The 27036-nt window shown below is 43.8% G+C and overlaps 1 protein-coding gene across 2 annotated transcripts in view; it reads left to right on the plus strand.

Moving 5' to 3' along the window:
• TGM4 (transglutaminase 4) overlaps positions 1–27036 on the plus strand; it is a 79079-nt gene that overhangs the window by 8100 nt on the left and 43943 nt on the right. For both annotated transcript variants that reach the window (XM_063450646.1, XM_063450647.1), the window contains 3 exons: positions 139–248; positions 18093–18225; positions 21008–21126. In XM_063450646.1, the coding sequence (XP_063306716.1) occupies positions 139–248; positions 18093–18225; positions 21008–21126 (362 nt within the window). The remainder of the gene's footprint in view (positions 1–138; positions 249–18092; positions 18226–21007; positions 21127–27036) is intronic.

Below are 27036 nucleotides of genomic sequence, written 5' to 3' on the forward strand. Positions count from 1 at the left end.
TTGTAAAATGATAAAAGATGTCACACTCATAGCAAGCTAAACTGCTTTTAGGGGTCTGGAGTATAACTTCTCGTGATATTCAACGCTCATACATCTCAAAGAATGATGTGCCACTAAATCCACACATTTTGCCTCTAGGTTCTCAACCAGTGCCAAAAAATGGGACTATGAATCTTGTTGACATGAATTTAACCTCAAATTTGACAAAACAATGGAGCACTAACATGCAACTGAGCAGCACCAATGAGGTAATTAGTAATATGTTTTACTAAATGAGAAATTATAAAAAAAAAATGGATTAATGTCAAATGAATATCCTCCAGAATAAGTTTAAGGAATCTTAAAGTGGGCATTCATCCTACATTATTTTAATAAACTAATAAAATATACATTTTCAGTATGTTACAAATATATACAGTTGCAATAAAAAGTATGTGAACCCTTTGGAATGATATGGATTTCTGCACAAATTGTTCATAAAATGTGATCTGATCATCATCTAAGTCACAACAATAGACAATCACAGTCTGCTTAAACTAATAACACACAAAGAATGAAATGTTGCCATGTTTTTATTGAACACACCATGTAAACATTCACAGTGCAGGTGGAAAAGGTATGTGAACCCTTGGATTTAATAACTGGTTGAACCTCCTTTGGCAGCAATAACTTCAACCAAACGTTTCCTGTAGTTGCAGATCAGACGTGCACAACGGTCAGGAGTAATTCTTTTTTTTTTATATTCTTTATTTTTGTTGTGCAGATAGGTACATGACAGTATCAAACGCCACAACAGCGAACTTATATGTATACATACAGGCTTAACATTGGCAAGAGTTTGTGCACATTTTTTAAGATATAAAGTATAAGCAGGATCAACATAACAGGCTTAACAATGGTGAAGTGTTACTGCAAAGTAAGTTAGTATATGTAAATTAGGTGGCTTTGCTGTATACTACTGCAGTGTTTTAAGTGCTGGGACAAACAAGTCTGCTTGAAAAGACTAGGCCGGTGCTTCAATCATAAGGATCATCAGACTTGAAGCGTATCCGTTAAGTAGATTCGGTAAATAAATTAATGTTTTGGCTGTGCTATGCAGCCCGAATGGCAGAGTGAAGAATACAAGTGAATATGAAAATAAAAAAAAAAAAAAAAAAAAAAAATAACTATTGATGCTTAACAGTGTTATTCTAGCCATACCCTTATTGGTGTAGTTGTAATGTCACAGGCTAAACATGCAGTTTTCTATCCTGCTGGTCAGGAATATCTAGGTTGCGTGAACATGCAGCAGGTTCATGAGTGATGCAAAACAATGACATTAGAAGAATAACATAAGAAAATAATAATAATTAATGTTGCAAGACATGCCCATTCTGGTGCACATGTTGTCACTGAGCGTTGAAATAAGGCTTATACTAACCAAGCTATTCTAAGGACTGTTGCATGTCGTTTAATAGTTGAACGGAAAGTTGTAAATTAATGTTTATTATATAATTGTTTAACCATTATTACCCAAGCTCGAGTAGTGGGAGCCTGGCTTGGAGTCTGGGCAGTACGGGTGAGCTACCAAGTGTCTCGTCAGGCTGATATGTTTGCCGCTAGGCGAGTGTCTGGGCTGTAGGGTATTGCTAGCGGTAGTACTGTCTCATGGGGTGCGTGAGGCGGCGGCTATGGTCCCACACTATGTGCCTGTAGGGGTTCCCCTTTCAGCCTATACTCATCTAGTTGGTAGAGTGAGACTAGTATGGCCTTGGTTATGGGCTGTCGGGGTGTCTATTAACGAGATCCCCAGGGGCACAAGGTTGTGCTAGTGAGGAAACATGTTAGGGGGTCTCAGTAAGTTTTCTCTGTTAAATTAGGTGGCCAAAATGTCGGAGCCCCTGTTTAAAAGAATAAATAAGACCCCGTCCTGATAATGAAAGAGCAATATCTATTTATCATGACTGGGGGGGGGGGGGGGGGGGTAGGAGTAGGGGTGGTCCGTAGTATGGTCCCCGGTGTGAACCCCTGTTGTTAAGGGTGTGTTATATACCTTGTCACGCGCCTGAAGGGAGCGTGACCTCAGGTGGCCAACTATTTGTGGTGGAGGAACGGAGGAAAACTATAACGAAAGTAAAAGAAAGTAATAATAACAACGTGCGGTAGCTTAATATCTGAGTTCAGTATGCAGTGGAGTCCATCTTTGGGCCCGACATGGGAATGAAAGTCCAGCTACTAAGGCGTTAAATTTCAGGTTTCTTCCCTGGCATGCGTTTTGCGTAGCGTGGCGCGGGGGGTGAACTCCGGTACAGTGGAGGGGTTCATTCCCGCCAGACTCATTGTGGCTGTCTTTGCTGGTTCGTTCAGGTTTAGGCCTTGCAGGTGACGTTCCAGCTCTTGGAAATTCAAAGCTTTGTATGTCGCGCCCTGATGGGTAAAGGACAGGGCTCTCGGGAACCCCCAACGGTAGGGAATGTCCTTTGCCTGTAGTTTCTGCAGTAGTGGCTGTAGGGTCTTGCGCCATGCGATGGTGCCTCTGGTGAGGTCCGGGAACAGTGATAGGGTTGAACCCTCGAACAACAGAGGAGGATGTACGGATCGAGATCTTGTCTTGTAAGGTTTGAAATCTAATTATTAGGTCTGACGTCGCCTCCACTGGTGCAGTCGTCGGCCTCGGCAGTCGGAACATGCCCTCGATCCTGACCGCTTTGGCTTGTTTCGGCGGCAGTAGGAGGTTAAGCAGGCGTCGTATATAGTGTGGTAAGTCAGTCGGGCTCACCGAGTCTGGGATTCCCCGTACTTTCAGGTTGGTTCGCCTCCTGCGCTCCTCCAGGGCTTCAGTTCTGTCAGCTGTGGCTCTTTGTTTCTGCTGGAGCTCCGCCAGTGCATGTTCCACCGCGGTGAGCCTTGAGTCTTGTGTGTCTGTTTTAGCCTCCAGGAGGGTTATTTTGTGCACGGCCCCATCTATGGCGTCTTTGTAAGGGGCCATGTCCGCCGCTATGTTCGCTCTTAATTCAGAAAGCATATCCTTGAGTTGGGCGGCTGTGACTGGGTCTCCGGCAGCCGGTGGCTTGGTTTTTGGCACTGCTGGTTGACTGCTCAAAGTCCCAACCCCAGTGTTGTAGGAGAGACCCTCAGAGGAGCACGAGGAGCCATCGTCTCCCTACGCCATCTTGTCCCATGCTGGCCTCAGAGGGCCTCGCAGCATCTCACCAATATCGTGGCAGAAGGGGCCCCTGTCCGCTCTTTGCTTCGTTTTTTCGACCCATTACCCCCTTAGGTAGCAGTGTGACCGCTTGAGGTCGGGTATTGGTGCTGTTTTTGCCGTTTTACCGCAATATTGTAGATCCTAAGCTCAGAGCTCGGGAAAGTGTGGCCGCTCCGTTCGGCTGCTGGCTCCGCCCCCCAGGAGTAATTCTTGACCATTCCTCTTTACAGAACTGTTTCAGTTCAGCAATATTCTTGGGATGTCTGGTGTGAATCGCTTTCTTGAGGTCATGCCACAGCATCTCAATCGGGTTGAGGTCAGGACTCTGACTGGGCCACTTCAGAAGGCGTATTTTCTTCTGTTTAAGACATTCTGTTGTTGATTTACATCTATGCTTTGGGTCATTGTCCTGTTGCAACACCCATCTTCTGTTGAGCTTCAGCTGGTAGACAGATGGCCTTAAGTTCTCCTGCAAAATGTCTTGATAAACTTGGAAATTCATTTTTCCTTCGATGATAGCAATCTGTCCAGGCCCTGACACAGCAAAGCGGTGTGCTGTGCCTCTTTTTCGCCACACATAGTGTTGTGTGTTTCTTCCAAACAACTCAACTTTGGTTTCATCTGTCCACAGAATATTTTGCCAGTACTGCTGTGGAACATCCAGGTGCACTTGTGCAAACTGTAAACGTGCAGCAATGTTTTGTTTGGACAGCAATGGCTTCCTCTGTGGTATCCTCCCATGAAATCCATTCTTGTTTAGTGTTTTACGTATTGTAGATTTGCTAACAGGGATGTTAGCATTTGCCAGTGACTTTTGTAAGTCTTTAGCTGACACTCTAGGATTCTTCTTCACCTCATTAAGCAGTCTGCTCTGTGCTCTTGCAGTCATCTTTAACCCCTTAAGGACACATGACGTGTGTGACATGTCATGATTCCATTTTATTCCAGAAGTTTGGTCCTTAAGGGGTTAAAGGACGGCCACTCCTAGGGAGAGTAGCAGCAGTGTTGAACTTTCTCCATTTATAGACAATTTGTCTTACCGTGGACTGATGAACAGCAAGGCTTTTGGAGATACTTTTATAACCCTTTCCAGCTTTATGCAAGTCAACAATTCTTAATCGTAGGTCTTCTGAGAGCTTGTTTTCCGAGGCATCATTCACATCAGGCAATGCTTCTTGTAAAAAGCAAACCCAGAACTGGTGTGTGTTTTTTATAGGGCAGGGCAGCTGAAACCAACACCTCCAATCTCATCTCATTGATTGGACTCCAGTTGGCTGACATCTCACTCCAATTAGCTCTTGGAGATGTCATTAGTCTCAGGGTTCACATACTTTTTCCACCTGCACTGTGAATGTTTACATGGTGTGTTCAATAAAAACATGGCAACATTTCATTCTTTGTGTGTTATTAGTTTAAGCAGACTGTGATTGTCTATTGTTGTGACTTAGATGATGATCAGATCCCATTTTATGACCAATTTGTGCAGAAATCCATATCATTCCAAAGGGTTCACATACTTTTTCTTGCAACTGTATATATTAGAAGCACATTTCATTAGGGTGTGCACACAAGAAATGTATGCTTTTCAGTACATGCAAACATTTAGTGAATAATAAATAGTAAATCCATGATAAATTGGATTTTTTTATGAGGCAAGCAAACAAAAATTGACCCTAATTTTAACAACCATATAGATTTTAATTACAAATTTTAATTAAAAATTAAAAATAAAAAAAGTACAGCGAACCATAGACTTTTATCTCAGAGACATCCCCCTCCCCTCACTGAATGATGCCGCAAGAACACAACTCGCAGCCCCCATCACCGCAGAAGAAGTGGCACAAACATTAAAATCGATCCAACCACACAAATGCCCAGGACCGGACGGTTTCTCGGGCCTTTATTACAAAACATTCTCAGACACACTCCTACCCCACCTCACCGAGCTATACAACTCACTACTACAAGGAGACAAAATAATACCAGAAGACATGCTGAGGTCAAATATTTGCCTGATTCCAAAGCCAAACGAAACACATCTTGATCAGGGAAATTATAGACCTATCTCTCTCCTCAATGTCGACACCAAAATATTCACCAAACTCCTAGCACACCGCATACAAATTTTCCTCCCGAAACTGATCCACCCTGACCAGGTCGGATTTATCCCATCCAGACAAACCAGCGATAACACCAGACGCACACTAGGCCTCATCTGCGTGGCACTACATAGGAAGATCCCATCCCTTTTCCTCTCCATTTACACGGAAAAGGAGTTTGATCGCCTTTTCTGGCCCTTCCTCTTCACCCTCCTACGGAAATTCCGATTTCCCACCTCGATTATCACGGCCCTAACCACCTTCTATGACAACCCGACAGCCAACCTCCTCATACCCAATGCAAAAGCCACGTCAATCCAGATCGGAAATGGTACCAGACAGCAATGCCCGCTCTCCACACACTTATTCGCCCTCTCCCTTGAACCCCTATTGCAGAAGATACGAGACTCCCCAACAATACGCGGCCTCAAAGTAAGACAAACCGAATAGAAAATAGCGGCATATGCCGATGACATTCTCCTGACACTCACTAGCCCGTCCCAATCCATTCCACCTCTATTAACATTCCTGGAAGAATACGCAGCCATTTCGGGATACAAACCTAACCTTAACAAGACAGAAGTCCTCCTGATAGAGATACCGGAACAGACTCTCGACAACCTTCGATCCTCGCACTAATTTAGATATAAAGAACATAGCAGTCCGTACCTCGGGATACTCCTTCCCGCTAACCTTGACTCCACATATACCCTGAACTACACCCCCCTACTCCAACAAGCACTCACAGACCTCCAGAACTGGAACAACAAGCCCATCTCATGGTTAGGGACGATAGCCTCCATCAAGATGAACCTGCTCCCCAGATTCCTATACCTCTTCCAAAGACTAACCATCCCAATATCCCGAAACAAATTCAAAATACTCCAAACCAAAATAGACAACTTCATCTGGTCTAACAAAAAACTCAGAATAAAGAGGGTCACAATGTATAAAAATACAAAAACGGGAGGTCTGGGACTCCCCAACTTCTATAACTATTTCCAAACCGCCCAATTAGCACAAATACAGCAACTACATGCCCCACCAGGCCCCAAAATGTAGGTGGACCTTGAGCACGACCGCCTAGGGGGGGACCACCCCTCACTACTCCTATGGCTCCTGAAACAGTTCAGACCCGTCACCCCACACACGACCCCAGCCCTACGCACTTCATTCCTGGTGTGGGACAAGATCACAAATAAGATACCACTCATCAACAGACCATCACTTCTGACCCCACTCCTAAGAAACAAATAATTAATTCTAGGAATGACTCCCCAAGACTTCACGCATTTCGAAGACAATGGACTCACACGATTCCACCATTACTTCAGATCCAAACAACGGCTTCAATTCCCAGACCTACCCAGACACACCCCACTGACCACCTTCAACCACTTCAGATACATGCAGGTCCAAAGCTTCTTCCAAGACTCCCGACACGCCAACACGGCTACCACCGACCTGACCCAATTTGAAAAGAACTGTGTACACAACCCAATCCAAAAAGGACAAATATCCTCTATCTATCTCCAATTAAACTCTGCTTGCCCAACAGATGCACTCTCCTACACAAAGGCATGGGAAAGGTATAGCTGAAACCAACACCTCCCTGAAGACCCCTCAGACTGTGGTGACATATGGGAGACTACGGCGTCCCTTACAATATGTGTCAATCACAAGGAGCAAGCCTACAAAACAACGCTCCTCCGATGGTACCTGACACCCTTAAGACTATGTCAAATACGATGCTCAACCACGGAAAGGTGCTGGAAGGGATGTGGATCCCGGGGCACCTACATCCACACATGGTGGGAATGTCCCCACATAGCCCAACTATGGAAGGCTGTAGCGACCTAATGTCCCGACTCCTCCACACGGATATCCCCATGGACCTGTTGTCAGGATCGGGACAGGGATCCAACACGCAAAGTACAAACAGGAGGTAGGTACGTATACCGGACCTTAGAATGGCCGGACTAACGTAAGGAGTAAGCAAAGAATGGTCTAGAGACAAGCCGAGGTCGAGGGAACGAGAGAGCAGATAAGCGAGAGACAAGCCGAGTCAAAGGGTAATAGAGGTAAGCAGGGTAGAACAAACAAGCCGGGTCAAAACCAAAGAGACAAATAGATAACAAGAGCACTGAGTGACTAGACAAGCAGAACCACGACAGGGCAATGAACAAATGCAGAAAGCCCTACTTTATACCCTGGTTCTAGATAGGTAATCACGCCCCCGATGAGTCCTGATTCGTGCTCGGGACTTGATTGACAGGTCGGAACGGATTGTCGTCATGATGTCGGCTACTGAGCGCCGCGTCATAAAAGGAAGCGGGTCCCTCGCGGCCGGCGTGTAAACGGCCGAGAGAACTGCGAGGAACGAGTGAGTCAGCCCCTCTGAGAGGATGAACGTCTAAGTGTCTCACCTCCTCTGAGGTAGAGACAACAGGTACCCTGACAGTACCCCCCCTCTCAGAAACGCCCACCGGGCGGAAGGAACCGGGGCGAGATGGAAAACGAGAGTGAAAAGCCCTGCGGAGGCGAGGAGCATGCACATCATCCTGAGGTACCCAAGTCCTCTCCTCAGGACCATATCCCTTCCAGTCAACAAGATATTGTAACCTCCCCCGAGAGATTCGAGAATCGAGGATGGAGTTGATCTCATACTCCTCCTGACCCTCAACCTGAACAGCGCGAGGAGAGGATACAGTGGAGGAAAACTTGTTACATACTAGAGGCTTCAACAAGGAAACATGAAAGGAGTTAGGAATGCGTAAGGCAGATGGAAGGACCAGACGATACGCAACTGGGTTAATTCGAGTCAGAACCCTGTATGGACCAATGTAACGAGGGGCGAATTTCATAGAAGGATCCTTCAAGTGAATGTTTCTGGTACTCAGCCATACCCTATCACCTGGAACAAAAACCGGAGCCGCCCTTCTACGCTTATCAGCGTGTTTCTTGAACAACGCGGAATTATGCAGGAGAATTTGTCGAGTTTGATCCCACAACTTCCTCAAATTGGCAACATGAACATCAACCGACGGTACCCCTTGGGAAGGAGAAACCGAGGGAAGAATGGAAGGATGAAAGCCATAATTCATGAAAAAGGGGCTAGAACGAGTAGAATCACAAACGAGATTGTTGTGTGCAAACTCCGCCCAAGGAATCAGACCGACCCAATCGTTCAATCGTTTGGTTGGTGCGTTCAGCAGCTCCGTTAGACTGGGGATGATAGGCAGAAGAGAAATTCAATTTGATGCCCAGTTGAGAACAGAAGGATTTCCAAAAACGGGAAACAAATTGGGAACCTCTATTAGAAACAATTTCGGAAGGTATCCCATGTAAACGAAAAATCTCTCTCGCGAATATCTCAGCCAATTCGGGAGAAGATGGAAGTTTAGGTAAGGGCACGAAATGAGCCATCTTAGTAAACCTGTCAACCACCGTGAGAATAACAGTCTGTTTTTTAGAAACAGGCAAATCGACAATGAAGTCCCTAGCCAGACAGGACCACGGTCTCTCGGGAATTTCCAAGGGATGCAAAAACCCACATGGAAGCGTATGAGGTTGTTTAGTCTTCATACAGACCTCACATGCTCCGACGAAATCCCTAATATCCTTACGTAGTGAAGGCCACCAGAAATCTTTAGAGATCAAGGCACACGTCTTGCGAATGCCAGGATGCCCAGCCACCTTACTGTTGTGAAAGCACTGTAACAGTTCCAGTTGGAGTTCAGGAGGAACGAAATACCGTGCCCCAGGGCCCTGTCTAGGAGCCAGATGCTGTAACTTCATGATCTCGGCAAGCAACGGAGAATGAATCCTGAGACTCGTGTTGGCGATAATATTGCACTTGGGAACTATAGAAGACAAAACCGCCTCAGATATAGTAGAAGGTTCATGTTGGCGAGACAAAGCATCGGCTTTAGAGTTCTTAGAACCAGGTCTATAAGTGAGCACGTAATTGAAATGAGTGAGGAACAAGGACCAACGAGCTTGCCTGGCGGACAAGTGCTTGGCCTCCCCAATATAGGACAAGTTCTTGTGATCCGTCAAAATAGTAACAGGATGCAAGGTCCCTTCCAATAAATGTCTCCACTCCTTTAAAGCCATGATAACCGCTAGTAGTTCCCTGTCACCAATGTCATATCTGCTTTCAGGACCAGATAATTTCTTGGAAAAAAAACCACATGGATGTAACGGTTTATCCACACCTAACCTTTGAGACAAGATAGCGCCTATACCTGTCTCTGACACGTCTACCTCGAGTAGAAAAGGCAAAGTCGTATCAGGGTGAACTAAAATCGGTGCAGAAGCAAAAAGTTCCTTGAGTGTCTTGAAAGCAACGAGAGCTTCAGTAGACCAAGTCTTAGTGTCAGCCCCCTGTCTGGTCATATTGGTAATAGGAGCAATAATAGAAGAGTATCCTTTAATGAAACGCCTATAATAATTGGAGAATACAATAAACCTCTGAATGGCCTTGAGACCCCTGGGTAATGGCCAATCTAAAATAGACTGGAGTTTATCCGGATCCATTTTAAACCCGTCCCCAGAAATCACGTAACCAAGAAAGTTTATCTGAGATTGGTCAAAACTACATTTCTCCAATTTGCAGTACAACCCATGTTGTAGAAGTTTGCGCAATACCCTTCTGACTTGTCTGTGGTGGGTCTCAATTTCTCTAGAGTGTATTAGTATATCATCCAAATATACAATAACGCAATCATGTTGAAATTCCCTAAGAACTTCATTGATCAGGTCCTGAAATACTGCCGGTGCATTACAGAGCCCAAAAGGCATTACCGTGTACTCATAGTGCCCATAACGGGTATTGAACGCTGTTTTCCACTCGTCTCCCTGCTGAATTCTCACCAAGTTATACGCCCCTCTGAGATCTAACTTGGTGAAAATCTTGGAGCCTTTTAGACGATCAAAGAGCTCAGTAATCAAAGGAATCGGGTAGGCATTTCTGATAGTTATTTTATTCAAGCCTCGATAATCAATGCAAGGCCTTAACGTACCATCCTTCTTATTCACACAAAAAAAAAAACGGCCCCGGCAGGAGAGGAGGATCTCCTAATGAATCCTTTGTCTAGGTTCTCACGAATATACTCCTCTAAGACTAAGTTCTCCTTAGTGGATAAAGGGTATACCGTACCCCTCGGAGGCATGGTCCCAGGCAGGAGTCCGATCTTGCAGTCAAAAGGCCTGTGTGAAGGTAAAGTGTCAGCATTCTTTTTGTCAAAGACTGCCTTTAAATCCAGGTACAGAGGCGGTATTTGTACGTCTGTAGATTGGGTAGAATTAGCCGGTGCGTTAACGACGCAAACTGGTGAGACTTTCTGTAAGCACCTGCTCTGGCAACCCTGGCCCCATGAGACTATCTCCCCTAGTTCCCAATCAATAATAGGGTTATGTTTCTTTAACCACGGATACCCCAGGACTATAGGAACAGAAGGAGACGAAATAAGCATAAGAGATATACCTTCCTCGTGTAGGATACCAACAGTTAAGTTAACAGGTATGGTCTCACGAAAAATAACAGGTTCAGATAATGGTCTACCATCTATGGCCTCAACGGCCAAGGGTGTATCCCTTAGCTGGGATGGAATAGAGTGTTTAGTAACAAAAACTTGGTCAATAAAGCTCTCAGCAGCTCCGGAATCTACCAACCCCATAGTTTTTAGTACTCCCTTCTCCCAAGCTAAAGAAACAGGCAGCAGAAGCCTGTGATCTTTATAATTATGTATAGAGGACAAAATAGAAACACCCAAGGCCTGCCTGAAACTTAGGTGCGAGCGTTTCCCGGGCGATTAGGACAATTTAGGCGTAGGTGCCCTCTTACTCCACAATACATACACAACCCCTCCCTTCTCCTGTACTGTCTCTCTTCTTCTGAGAGGCGAGTATTGTCTATCTGCATAGGTTCTGGAAAAGCTGAGGTTGTGGATTCAGGACTTTGAAATGAGGGAGCTAGTTTAAAGGAAGGTCTACGGGTTCTATCTCGAGTGTTCTGCCTCTCTCTTAAACGTTCATCAATACGAGAAATAAAAGAAATTAAATCCTCCAAATTTTCAGGAAGCTCTCTTGTAGCAACCTCGTCTAGAATTTCATCTGATAATCCGTTTAAAAATACGTCTATATAAGCCTGTTCATTCCACTTAACTTCTGCCGCCAAGGACCTGAACTCTAGTGCATAATCCACAAGGGTTCGGTTATCTTGTCTAAGGCGCAACAGTAATCTAGCTGCATTGACCTTTCTACCTGGAGGGTCAAAAGTTCTTCTAAAAGCAGCGACAAAGGCATTATAATTATAGACTAACGGGTTATCATTCTCCCACAATGGATTGGCCCATCTCAGAGCTTTATCAATGAGTAGTGTGATAATGAATCCAACCTTCGCCCTATCTGTAGGGTAGGAGCGGGGTTGTAATTCGAAATGAATACCTATCTGGTTTAAAAAACCACGACACTTATCCGGAGAGCCACCATAACGTACAGGGGGAGTAATACGGGAAGAAGCACCTACTGTGGCTACCTCTAGACCTGAACTTACAGGGGAGATGGATGTAGTACGCATCTCTTCTGGTTGATTACTAGAACGAGATAATAAAGCCTGCAGCGCTAGAGCCATCTGATCCATTCTATGATCCATGGCCTCAAATCTAGAGTCGGAAGAACCAACCTGAGTGTTTGTACCTGCAGGATCCATTGGCCCTGTCGTAATGTCAGGATCGGGACAGGGATCCAACACGCAAAGTACAAACAGGAGGTAGGTACGTATACCGGACCTTAGAATGACCGGACTAACGTAAGGAGTAAGCAAAGAATGGTCTAGAGACAAGCCGAGGTCGAGGGAACGAGAGAGCAGATAAGCGAGAGACAAGCCGAGTCAAAGGGTAATAGAGGTAAGCAGGGTAGAACAAACAAGCCGGGTCAAAACCAAAGAGACAAATAGATAACAAGAGCACTGAGTGACTAGACAAGCAGAACCACGACAGGGCAATGAACAAATGCAGAAAGCCCTACTTTATACCCTGGTTCTAGATAGGTAATCACGCCCCCGACGAGTCCTGATTCGTGCTCGGGACTTGATTGACAGGTCGGAACGGATTGTCGTCATGATGTCGGCTACTGAGCGCCGCGTCATAAAAGGAAGCGGGTCCCTCGCGGCCGGCGTGTAAACGGCCGGCGTGTAAACGGCCGAGAGAACTGCGAGGAACGAGTGAGTCAGCCCCTCTGAGAGGATGAACGTCTAAGTGTCTCACCTCCTCTGAGGTAGAGACAACAGGTACCCTGACACCTGTGGGTCTGGCTGCTCTCTAAACCTCATTCCGCTCTAATCAGATCACAGAACCATCTGCTTGCCAAAATCGCACTAGCTACCAGGCGCACAATAGCTGAACAATGGGACAATCAAAACATACCGACGAAGATCATACAACTGGAGGGGATATTTAATACACTATAATTAGACTTCATGGACCTGTACCATTTTATTTTCTTCCCATCTACAATAGTTGTTCTGTGCCATGCCAACACACTACCACCACCTATAAACAGACCCCCTCTGGGTCATACCACATCTCAACACAATATGTGACACTTTCACACTTATCGACAAGAATTGACGATACTAATCGTTAGTAGACGCGCAACTTCAAGGAAATTCTGTACATTAATATGTCCACATTAATCTAGTTCTTGATGGACTTGTTTGGTTAACCACGGTATTAACGCAACATAGCATTGCAATACCTGCTGAAGAACACAGTTACAACTGAAACATGAGATTTGATGTAAACTGATATTGAAAATGAAACTGACTCTGTCTCTGAATGTAATTTCTTTCTGGATATATAATGTTTTTACATTGTACTCTTGCATTCTGTTATTACTGCGGGCCTGCGAGCCTAAACTTTATCTTATTCACACTTTAATAAAAACTGATTATTCAAAACATACCGACCATAGGGGCAGTACTCTGTAAAGCGGAGGAAACCAGAGAGATGGATAAACTCTCAGCCCTACTTCACGATACAACCCACAACCATAACAAAATCTGGGATCCATGGATCATATACAACTTGATTCACACCTAAAATCGCCCACATATAACTGGCTACCCACCACCGGCCCACCCTCCACCCCCTCCTCTCCCTCCCCCACCTCCCAAACAACACTTGCTCCCCAGCCCCGGGCACAATCCCCCACCCACAGCCAAAACACAAAACCGAACATTGCATCGCAAAACAACACAACCTTCTCCCCTACCCAACAGCAACCTGTCAACCCCCAACTAGACCGCGGACACCACTCACACCTCACACAGACTCACACACCAAAAAGACAAAATTAAGATTACTGAAAATACTGATACCTGAACACACACCCCCGAAAGGAAAACTCCCACCGCACACACACTCATAAAGCGATAACCAACGCAAACACCCTATCTTAAGCTCCCTGAGAGCACTGACCATTCGAAACTCCCCCAAGCTTCCCCTGACCCCAGATCAAGACCTACAGACACACAAGACACCTTATGACGAGACTGGACATAATAGACCACCGAGATATGCAGCTCACAGCTTATCCACAAGAGTTAATAACTATTTATGTGTAAAATACAAATAAGGATTGTACAAAATATAGAAAGAAAACAAAATAGACATTGCAAAGTTACACAGTGAAGATATACACTTATTTTGTTACCCCAATCCCCCTGCTTCTATTCTGTACCCCATACACTGCTCATTATAATCTGAAAAAATTATAAATAATTTTTTTTTAAAAACAAATTAAAAAAAATTCAAATAAAAAAATAATCCCTTATTTGTACTTTAAAAAAAAATCTTTATTTTAAGGACATGTGAAAAATCGGGTTAAAATCAGGGCTCGCATCCTGCAGGAACACATTCCTGCAGGACAGCCCGGCCTTCCTGCCTGCACAGCCAGGCCAGCAGCCCCACTGGATCCCAGGTAAAAAATCCACCAGCTCTCCCAAAGGTAGGGAGGCTGGGTGGATTTAAATTTAAAAAAATTATAATCTGTGAGTGTTGGAGGGAAATGTGTGTGTGTGTGTGTGTGTCTGTGTGTGTGTGTCTGTCAGTAACTTAGTGAGCCCCCCTACCAACTCAAATTCTCCTACCCACCTGGCAGAACCCCTACCCACCTCACAGCCCCCCTTCCCTCGTCACAGCCCCCCTTCCCACCTCACAGTCCCCCTACCCACCTTACAGAACCCCTACCCACCTTACAACCCCCTACCCACTTACAGACCCCTTCCCACTTACAGACCCCCTACCCACCTCACAGCCCATCTACCGTCTCACAGCCTTCCTACCAACACCTTGTCACAGCCCCCCACCCACAAACCCTGTCACAGCCCCCTCACACATCCTGTCACCTCTCCAAACACACACCCGGTCATTCTCCCCATACACACACCCTGTCACCTCCCCACACACCCTGTCACCCTCCCACACACGCACACACACTGTCACCCCCACACACACTATTACCCCCACACACACTCTATCATCCCCATACACACACTGATACCCCCTCAATATACAATATCACCATCCCCAATCACTTTCAGCCCCCACACACGGTCACCCCTTCACTTAGCTATATATATATGCATACAAGCTTATAATTAGTTTTTTTTGGGGAGGTGGATCTTGAGTAAGTTCCCACACTTTTTTGCCCAGGAGTTGACCCCTGGTTACAATGTACAAGATCCTAAGAAAAAAATACATAAACATCACATATTATACAGTTAAAATAAACTAACTGAATAAAGAAAGTAATATAAATACATTTAGATATTTTATGAGGTTGCCATAAAAGCGTTAGGACATGATTACCTGTCAGTACAATAATAGATTATAGCTAATATCCTCTTCTCTATATATGCCATTTTTTTTTTTGTTCACACATAATAATTAAAAATAGACATTACCTGATTCCAAAAGCAGAGGAGCTCTGAAACAAACATTTGACAAAAAAGAAAAATAAAAAAATGAAAGGAAGGAGGGAGGGAGGGAGGGAGGGAAAGGGAAGGGGAGACAGGGTAGCCGTCTGCTGTCGGGTCAGAAGCTTATACTCACAACTCATTCCCTCGGAGACACAATTCTTCCTACCATGCACAAAATTTGAAAGGTAGTTTTCCCACCTCTTACCACTGCCATAAGCTAGTTTTTTATGTCCTATCATGGACCTGACCTCCCTAAGTAATGGAACCTCTTAATTAATCCAATTGGTCACAAGTGACCATCTGGCCACTAAAGTAATCTTATTATATCATTTTTTGCTTATGTCTGCTCAGACCCTTTACCAGTTTAAAAAGAAGGAAGGACCAGGAATTTAATTCTATCAATCTCTGGGATACCTCACCCATTATCCCCTTATCCTGACTCCAAAACATGTTTACTTTAGGGCAATCCCACCACATTTGGATATATAAACCTTTGAGTCCACATCCCCTGCAACACAGATCACTAGGGGTTTTACCCATTCTGAATAATTGGACCGGGGTGGTATACCATCTGCAACGGTAGTCACCATCACGAAGAGCTTAAGATGGACAATTTAATTAGGTATCTGAGTGATTCCAATGTTTAAGTCACCCTATGTCCATTGTGGGTGCAGGGTGTGTGTGTAATGTGGTTGTTTGTGGTTAAATGTTAGTGTGTTCTCCTGTCTTGCTAATGCTTGCAATCAACTAGGTGAATTTGGCTGTGGAACCTGTACAGCACCACCTGTTGGTTGCAAGGATCTAGGAACAGCTATTTGCACTACCTGAACAGCAAAGCTTGCTAATTTGCAGATTTGGGTAGATTTGCATATTGCTAATTCTACAGGCAGGCGAGATATTTTGTGTTGGTTATTGACTTCCCTAGCCCTTTGTAGATATGTTATTATGTTATTATATTTCCGTGCATATTTTCTGACATGTTTTGTTTATTTGTATTTTATTAAGTTTGTCACTGCAATCTTTGTTATAATCATTTAGGCTAGTCCCTAATAAAAATAAAGCTTGGCATGTTAGTTCCTTTTGAAACATGTGTCCTGTGTGGATTTTTAGTGATCCCAGCAACAGAGTCTTCAGACCTGTTTGCTGGTTGCAGGATCCCTCCAGCCCTGGGATCCACTGGAAGGAAAGCTGCAGCGGAAAAGGCAGAGGGGAAGATAGCTGCCTGGAAGGAGAGCTGCAGCCTGGTCGGGTGGAAGAGCTCCAGAAGGACCCCAGTGAAGCTTCAGCGACTGGGGGGGGGGGGAGGGGGAAGTGTTCCAGGGTTCCTGAAAGTGGCTAGGAAGTGGATTGGGCGGAAGTACTCGGATGGAGTACAGGAGCTCTGTCACACCATCTGTGTAAGATTTTCTGCATAGATTCCTGTAAAAACACAGAAACCGAAATAGAGACTGCAGTCTTACAGATGGTCTCCAATTCATCCCTTTACAATGTACCACCCAGATCTTCCTCCCACTATTTTGTTTAGGCCAGTTCACCCCATAATCTAGAATTTAAACATATGTGGTTATATATAAGTGAAATCACTTATTTTTGAGTGGTTTCCCTTTTGCATAATTTTTCAAACATAGTGCTCTTTTGGCAGCATTTTTGACCTCCTTTTTATCCACAAAGTTTCAAACCTGAAGGAACCTAAAATAATCCTTCAGAGAAAAATGAACTTTTTTATATAACTCCTTAAAATCTCCTAACTCCTCCCCTCGCCATAAGTAACCGTAATATTTTTAAAATCCCTAGTACACATTTCTGGGGAGAAATCCCTATTACAGAGGTAGGGAGCCATCGGGGAGGATGTAGGAGACAAACTTGGCACTGAGCCTATCCCAGAGGGAGAGAAAATTTAATATGGCAGAACATTACGTTCTCAACATAGCCCTCTGCGATTTAGCCAACTAGATAAAAAAAAAACCTGTGGGAGATCTAGTCCTTTCAAAGAGGACTCCAAATCCACCCATCTTTACAACCCAGGAGATGAATGCCATCATAATGAGACTCGGTAGCCCCAGCACCCCCCCCCCCCCCCTACCCCCTCTTTGGCCTGTACAACAGTTTTCTGTAGTTTTTTTAAACTATAACAGGAAGAGCTTGGAACAAAAGGAGGAGCTGGGGCAGCACATTCATTTTATTCATTTTAACAAAATGTATCATGCCCAACCAGGAGATGGATTTCCTTGCCAAAGTAGCCACATTAAGGTTAAGCATATCTAACAACGGGGTAACATTAGCACGAAAGAGTGAGGCAGGTTCAGAAGTAAGATAGATTCCCATATATATCAAACTCGTCCGTTGTATGCGGAGACCAAATGCATACCTAATAATATATAGCTCAGTGGCTGACAGATTCAGAGGAAGGGCACTTGATTTATCATAATTAATTCTATACCCTGCTTGTATACCATGTTCATCCAACAATCCGAATAGGGAAGGTAAGGTTGTCAGATGGTTCTTAGTTGGAAGAAGAATGTCATCAGCATAAGCTGATATTTTATACATGTCATAACCCACCTGAATTTCCTGAACATTTTAATGTTCCTTAACCCCTTAAGGACACAACTTCTGGAATAAAAGGGAATCATGACGGAATATATCCGTCATCTGTCCTTAAGGGGTTAATCTGTTGCGAAATTGGTTCTAATGACAAAATAAACAAAAGAGGAGAGAGGGGGCACTGCTGCCTAGTGCAATCACTCAATTTAAATGACCATTCTCTCTATAAGGAATATTTTAATTAAACGGAAAAATAATAACTATTTATTTTTTATAGTACTTGGTTACTGTCAACAGCCCTGCCAATGCCATTGTTGGAAAATACGCCTTGAGTGTAATAACAGGAAAAGGAATTGTTTATATGCCAGAGGACAGTCCCATATATATCCTGTGCAATCCTTGGTGTGAAGGTAATCTGTTTTTGTCATGAATAGTGTCATGCATGTTACTATGTATCAATCCTGTGCAGGTCTTAAGTTTCGTGGAACACTCACAATTCAAATTTGTCTGGAAAACTGGTTAGAGGTTAGAGTCTTGGTAATGCAGTACAACAAACCCTTTAATTGTTCAGGCAGAATAGAGTCTGTATGAAAACCTTTGAAGTTGTTAATAATGTTCTATATTTGTGTAGCCTACATATTATATTTGGAAGGGCTTGGCACTGTTGGACCAACCTGCAGGAAACTAGGACCTATAATCCCAGCACATAGCATTTTGTCCAAGAGGAGAATATCTCAGGAATGGATGTATTAGATAAACTAAACTAATCACAGAGACAAAAAACATTACCGTGTACAGTTACGTACCCTGCACCAGTGGTTCCCAAGCTAGTCCTCAGTCCAGCAACAGTCCACAATTTAAGCATTTCACTTTTCTATTCCAATGGAGATACTGACAAAAGCTGGATAGGTGCTAGGTCTTAAGGACTGCTTTGGGAACCAATGCCCTATATCTTCACACCACAAATGCAAATATGAGGCAAGTGGACAGCAGAGATGTAACACAAACACAGAAAGACTATCTTCAACAGGCACTACCCATTCAATCCATGACTGACATGCTTTCATTAGAGGCACCAGATTTAGATACCTTGTATCAGCATAGGAATCATGTATTCAATATTTTCTTAAAGTTATTGCAAGCACCATGATGACCACGTCAGTATTTTGGTCATGATACCTGGAGTCTGTATGTGCAGCATTTTACTGCTGATTAACACCTCTGTTCCAGCTGGTGTAGCAACATAAGCCAGCCCAGAACTAGTGACAAAAGTTGTGGAGGATTGGGCTGCAGGGAAGACTAGGCTTCGGCACTGGCACAGGGATACATTTTAGCTGTTCTTTTTTTGTTTTTTTGGGGGGGAGGGGGGGTAAACCCATATAGCAAGGGGTACTCTGAACAAAACCAGTGTTTTAAAAACCTCTTATCCCTACAGATAACAGGTCTATTTTCTGTATAGAGGTATCACATTATTACTTACTCATGATACATTGACACACTTTCACATGTAACAAATGCACTCTCGAAAAATATATACTTTTGTTATTTATTAGCCTCAGAGACCGCACAAATTAATTAGTTCAAAACACAGACACACATATAACTGATACAATTATGACACATTGATAGAACTGTATAAATAGTTATTATTTTAAGCCTACCCTCATGGCAGTACCTTTAATAAAAGGCAGGGTTGGGATTAATACCAAATCCATTTTATATTAAAAGATTAGAGCAGTGAGCACGGATTTAAAATTTATTCATTTGTTAAGTTCTGCAAGAGTTCAGTACAGCTATTCATATGCAGCCACACTATAAGATTTAGTAAGTAAAAGCCTATGAGGACTGGCAGAACTACCACGGTCGCAGGGGTCGCAGCTGTGACTGGCCTGTCATTCCAGGGATCCCAGCCCCCCTTTCGACCCCTGGGACAGGGGATGCCCGCCAGCATTTTGTTGCGGCCCGACCGCGCTGAAAAAACGCCGGGGCCACATTTAAGGAGCCTATAGGGTGGCCTATTCTCTTGACCGGCCCCAGTGATGATTTCAGAGCTGGGAGGAAGCCGTCACTTCTTCCCAGCCAACAGAGTGCCGCACAGGAGGAGAGTAGGGAGTCAGAGTGGGAGCTCTGACTCCCATTATCATGAGGCAGCCACTGGACCCCAGGTAAGTCACTACATTTTTTTCACAGTTTGTGTGTGTGTGATAGAGAATGTCTGTATCAGTATATCTGTGTGTGTGTGTCTGTATATCTGTGAGTGTGTGTGTCTGTATGTATGTGCCTCTGTGTGTATATGTGTCTCTGTATGTATGTGTCTCTGTATGTATGTGTGTGTGTGTGTGTGTGTGTGTGTGTGTTTGTATGTCTGTGTCTACATGTGTGTGTATGTATGTGTCTCTGTGTGTGTGTCTGTATGTATGGACTCTGTGTATATGTGTGTGTGTTGTATGTGTGTGTTTGTGTGTATGTGTGTCTGTATGTATATGTGTTTGTGTGTATCTACATGTGTGTGTGTGTCTGTTTGTCTGCATGTGTGGGGTGCGAGGATGTGGGGAGCGTATAGGGTGGTGGTGGTAGATGTATGTGGGGTGGGGATATATGGGGTGGGGGATAGACTATGGGGGGCACCTCAGGGCAATTTTTGTACCGGGCCCCGTGGTTTCTAGTTACACCTCTGCTTTTGAGGCATTGTAACTGCTTCATCTTCATGAAGTGGTTATGATGTCTGGAGTCTTTTGGCACCATCCTACCTTTCAGTGTTAAGAAATATTCCCCTCTGTGCTGCTACAGCTAATGATGAAGCATAAGCCTGAGCAACCGTGATTGGCTGAGAGTGTCAGCCGAGCGTTTTTAGCCATTGCTAGTAGGAATTGGTGTGGTTAGAAGGAAAAGTGCAATCTCTGCCTTTCCCATACCTATAGTGAGTGCTTGGCTGTTTGCAGCCAGAGACCCCATTTAGTGTTAAAATGCTTGAAAATGGCAGCCACTATAACCAATTTAGAGATATGAAATGGATATAATATCCCATTAATTTGATGACAACTGTTACCAGAATTGTAGGCCATTTTCCATTCTCTCTTATAGAAAATGTTCTATAAGGAACATTTTTGTCAACAGTGGGAAATAGAAGATCACCTGTTCAGTATAAGATCAATCACATGTGCTTTGTGCTGCATGTTCCTTCTTTTCTAGATGACGAAGTATATATGCCTAATGAAGATGAAAGGAAAGAGTACGTACTGAAAGACACGGGTTATATCTATGTAGGGTCTGCTAGCAGGATCTCGGCAAGACCATGGAACTTTGGACAGGTATATGTTTATTTGCTGTTACTATTGCAAAGTATGTCCCAAAATATGATATGCTGCTTGATTAAACCTGTAATCTTATTCTTACAGTTACTACTCTTTTCATTCTTGTTTTGTTTTATAATGAGAAAAGTGTCTTGTTTAAGGACAACTGTCACCTCAAAAAATATTTCTATTATAATAATCCCTTTATCAAGTATTGAAATGAAATACATTAAAAAAATAAGGTAAGTGTAAACAAATCAGAAGAACTCCTCCCTACCTTTAGAATACGACAGGATCCTTCAGCCATATACATGTACCTTTGGTCAGACAGTGTTTGGAAATCGACAGTCTACATTATCTTCCCTGCTTCACTTCTTTTACTCCCTAAACAGTAGACCGTAGACCACAGAGACTAACTGTTGGCAGTGGCGATTCCAGGGGGGGCAATGGGGCAATTGCCCCCCCCACCTTTCACCCCCCCCCCACCTTCCCCCTCCCCCCTGAGAAAACCGAGGGTCTCCTTCTCCCCTGCCGGCTAATGCAGGTCCGGCACTGTCTAAGCGCCAGCCCTGCAATGTGCCTTCAAGGACCGGAGGGTAGATCAGGCACCGTGCTGGCAGCTGGCAGGGGAGGGAGGGAGGACCCGGGAGTTCAGCCTGCAGCTCCTCCGGGTCCTTCACGGCAACGCTCCTAATCTCGCAAGAGTGAACTCTAGCCCTGGAGCTACAGGCTAGAGTTCACTCTAACCACTGGAACCACAAGGGATTCCCCACCGGACCACCAGGGATGGAGAAATGTCCCCCCATCTCCTCAATAAAGGTAAGAATATTTGTTTTAATTACATTTAAATAAAAAAAATACATATAAGAAGGGTAGGGGGGGGGGCTTTTAATATTTTAATATAATATGTTTTTTTTTATTTAGTTAATATGTATGTATGGGGGCAGTTTATGTGTGTGTGTGTGGGGGGGGGGGCAATGTGTGCCATAAGAAGGGTGTGCCATAAGAACACACATTGCCCCACCTTTCCGCCCACACACACATACACTGCCCCCCATACACACATTGCCCCTAAACACACACACACTGCCCCACATACACATACACTGCCCCATACACATACACTGCCACCATACACACACACACTGTGCCCATACACACACACTGCCCACAAACACACACACTGCCCCCCATACACATACTGCCCCCCATACACACACTCCCCCCATACACGCACACTGCCCCCATACACACACACTGCCCCCATACACACACACTGCCCTCATACACACACACTGCCCCCATACACACTGCCCCCATACACACAGTACCCCCATACACACACACACACACTGCCCCATACACACACTGCCCCCATACACACATTGCCCTACACATACACTGCCCCTCCATACACACACATTGCCACACCCTAACACATACACTGCAATCCTCACACACACACACACTGCAAATGTGACACACGAATACTTACCCACACATACACTGCCCCCTAACACATACACACTGCACCCCTGACATATACTGCTGCCCTCACTCACACACTGCAACCTTCACACACACACACACACACACTGCTCACACACTGTCCCCCTCACTCACACACTGCACCCCTTACACATTGCACCACTCACACACACCACTACTGCTATGCCCTACTAAAGCCCCATTTCCCAGCAGACCTCAGGTAAGTTGTCAAACTTTTCTTAAACGGTTTGACTACTAACTCTGGGAGTGGGTCCCGGCACTATTGACACCATAACCGCTACACTGAGCTGTAGTGGTTATTGTGTCTGGATTATTTCTTTAAATAATCTACAAGTGCCCCTCCGGAGATCAGGCTCTGGATCTGCCACTGACTGTTGGGGGGGCTGAGCCTTGCATCCATGCGGCTTAGATGCCATATTTTATTGCTCCAGCTTTAGTGCCTTAATTGGGCTGAATCCAGGCAATTCTCCCACCATCCATTATTCAGTGTGCTGAATTTAGCTGCGGGGAAGCCTGAAGAACACACAGATGCTTTTTTTCTTTACCTCGCATACCAAATTGCTGCACAGGCCATGAAGAAGCCTCAGACCGGAACACCTGTGGACCTCATTGAGGATCCAGCAGGCTGGAGTGAATTCCCACCATTTTGCAGGAGAGATTTAGTTTTGTCGGAGATGGGCGGCAGAACACAGAAGACACCAAATTCTGCTCCTGGAGATGCAAGGGAGACAGAAACATAGAATGTGACAGCAGATAAGAACCATTAAGCCCATCTACTCTGCCAATTTTTCTTAATACTTGCATTAGGCTCTTATATCTAGGATAGCCTTCTGCTTATCCCACACATGCTTAAACCCCCTCACTGTGTTAACTTCTACCATTTCAGCTGGAATGCTATTCCATGCATCCACTACACTCAGCAAAGTAATACTTCCTGATATTATTTTTAAACCTTTGCCCCTCTAATTTAAGAATATGTCCTCTTGTTGTGGTAGTTTTCCTTCTTTTAAATATTAGGGATGTGCATGGGCAAAAAATTTGGTTCGGCACTTCTGAAATTCGGGACTTTGGCAATTCGGGACTTCGGCAATTTGTCACTTCAGTTCAGTTCGGCACTTCCGAAATTCGGGACTTCGGCACTTCGGGAATTCGAGACTTCGGCATTTCCATAACCCTACCCCAGCATCTTGCCTGTGGGGGCAGAGCTTACTTGCAGGAGGTGTGGCTTGTATTTGGGAGGCGGGGCTTAGGTGCGAGGGTGGACAATATACTAAGATGTTTCATATGTGGACAAAAAAAAAACTAAAGAAAGCTTTTCAGGAAAAAGCGCATCTTGAGTTGGAATTTCACTGCATTGTGTTCTTATAGAATTTACAACGATCTACGCTGTTGTGGAGGAAACCCATGCAACCCATCATGAAAAACTACTGGAAGCGGGCATTACAAACTGATGGTCTACCCCGCAGATGCAGGTAGTCCACCATGAAGGAAATACTTTTAATGCTTCATATCCCAAGGAGACTCTTGCCTTGCTCTCAGCCCTAAACCTGGAAGACTTGTCTCCATCAACATCGAGACCTGCACCGAGCTATACCTGGGATATCCTAAATGTGGTACCATTTGTCCCTGGAGGGGGATAGGACTCAGTGACATAAGTGTTCATAGTTTACATTTTTGAAGGAAGTATGATTTGCTTTTGTATTTCATTATGGTTTATTTTTATGCTATCCACTGAACCACCACAGGGTGGTCTCGAGATGTCTGAGCTACTATGTGATATCACTTAAACAACACAAATCTCTCGCCACTACCAAACATTCCCCCCCTCCTCGACCGCTTGGATATGGGTTAAACACCTAAAGGAGGTGCCATATTTTAGCAGACATTAGCACATTACACAGCCTATATCTTATGGCCGATATATACACTCTATCAGCGAGAGAGATCTGATTTAATAGCCTTAAATTTATTTAATAGGAATTATCTTGACCTTAGGCGCATATCACAGATGTGATTTGGTTAACTGTTGCATAACTTGCCCTCGACAAAAATAAAAATGAAACAAGTGGTTAATAGTCTACCTCAATGACCATATGTTTATATATGTATAATCTATGGTGTCTTGAGATATTATATTATATGACCATTTTTTTCCCTTTCTATATGTCTTCTTATATTTGAAGCACATACCACTCAATAAAAGAAAGACTAACGGTCAGTTTGCAAACACTGTCTGAACACAGATGCACATATTAAGATGAAGTTCCCTGGGTGCCTTTGGTGGCATTTTAGTCAGGGGACGGCACCGCCCCACCATCTTTAAACTTCACTAGCTGTAACTGGTCTCCTGCAATGGATGTTTTCCTGGAACAGTAGTCTCACAGTATAAGATCCAGGCTCAAAAGGGACTAAGTTGTGCCCATCTCCATCTTTAGCTTACATCAATATATACTAAAGGGAAAAACTTTATACGCTAAAACAATGCATCTATGTGTTAGGGTACCACTAGTAACCACATCACGGCTTTCAACATGTATACAAGCAATAGAATAAACTGCAGAGAAGGTTGAAAATGGAATACAGAATACAGTTTTTAACACCATTTTGCTGCTTTATACACTGATCAGCCACAACATTAAAACCACTGACTGGATAATAATCGTGAATAACATGATTATATCATTACAATGGCATCTGTCAAAGGCTGCAATATATTAGGCAGCAAGTGAACATAATTTCATGTGTTGGAAGCAGGAAAAATGGGCGAGCAAAAAGTGTGACTTTTACAAGGGTGAAATAGTGATGGCTAGACAACTGGGTCAGAGCATCTCCAAAACGGCAAGTCTTGTGGAGTTTTTCCAGTATGTAGTTGTTACTAGTGCCTGTGACAAACTCACCTTTCCAAGTGAGTTTGCCACGAGTTCCTGGAGGAGCCTGCTTGCTAGCCTCCTGCCCACAGACTATGGACCCTGTAAAATGTGATGTAAAAGTCTCTGTTCATGTATTTGGACTATATGGTTTGGAAACCAAACAGCGGCATTAACCAGAGACCAACCTGGAGCTCAATAAAAGAGAGACTAACAGTCAGTTTGCAAACACTGTCTGAACACAGATGCACATATTAAGATTATGTTCACTTGCTGCAATATATTAAGCAACAAGTGAACATAATTTCATGTGTTGGAAGCAGGAAAAATGGGCAAGCAAAAAGAGTGACTTTTACAAGGGTAAAATAGTGATGGCTAGACAACTGGTTTGGAAACCGAACAGCGGCATGAACTGGAGACCAACCTGGAGCTTGTTAAGCATAATTGATACTTTGTAGCAATTTCCACCGCAGTGTTCTTTTTTTTTTTTTTTTTTTTTTTTAGTATAAATTCTTTTATTCTTTTTTTGACATAAATACAAAAACCAACAAACAGGACATAGTCTGTATTACATAATAATATAATCCGTAAAATGCAAAACAATCTTATTTCTCCGTAAACAGACACAGTACATAATACATCGTTATCTGCGGGGGCAAGCCAAGTGGGGGGGGGGGGGGGGGGGGGAGGGCTGTCTAAGCTCGGGCCTATAACTACTTAGATAATAGCAAATCTCTGTACTCCCCTTAATTCAGCAAGTAGTTTCCAATTCATTAACCCAGCATTGCCATAGGTCAAATCTTTTTGGGGAATTCAGATATGGTATGCTTAAATCTCTTTCCATCCTCGCCTGAAGATTGATTTGAGTTTTAATAGCATCCCAAGGCAGGTTTGAATTAGATCTCCAATTCCGTGCTAATACAATTTTAAATGCGATACAACAATGAATTATAAAACTCCTTACCGAATAGGACATATTCGGCCAATGCATATGTAACAGCACTACCTCTGGTTTCGTTTCTAGTTCTATTCCAGTTATGCCTTTAATAAAGCTTATCAATCTCACTATTGAAAACTGAATATTTGGGCAGCTCCACCAGATGTGGAGAAATGATCCAACCTCTTTATCACATCGCCAACATCTTGAGGTAACTCCTGGATATATCTGAGATAATTTACTCGGAACTAAGTACCATCTATAAATCACCTTGTAGTAGGTCTCCAGTAGATTTAAACATTGGACCTGGCTACGAGTATTATTTATAGCTTTACACCACTCTTGAAATTCTAGAATACAATTTAAATCTTTTTCCCATTTATTCTTCTGGGGAAAGCTCGATACTACTTTGATATTTCTAATTACCTCTATCGCTTTAGCCAATACTTTAGGTATGACCTGATTTGAGAATATTAATTTCAGCATAGTGGACGATTTTCCAAGCTTTCTACTAAGATGTTTCTGCAAAAAGTATTTAAGCCTCAAATAGTTAAAGCTCTCTCTTTGGGGGAGGTGATATTTTTGTATAATAGAGTCAAAAGACATTATTTTGTC

This window comes from Pelobates fuscus, chromosome 4 (genome assembly GCF_036172605.1).
Source record: "Pelobates fuscus isolate aPelFus1 chromosome 4, aPelFus1.pri, whole genome shotgun sequence".
NCBI classification, from domain to species: Eukaryota; Metazoa; Chordata; class Amphibia; order Anura; family Pelobatidae; genus Pelobates; species Pelobates fuscus.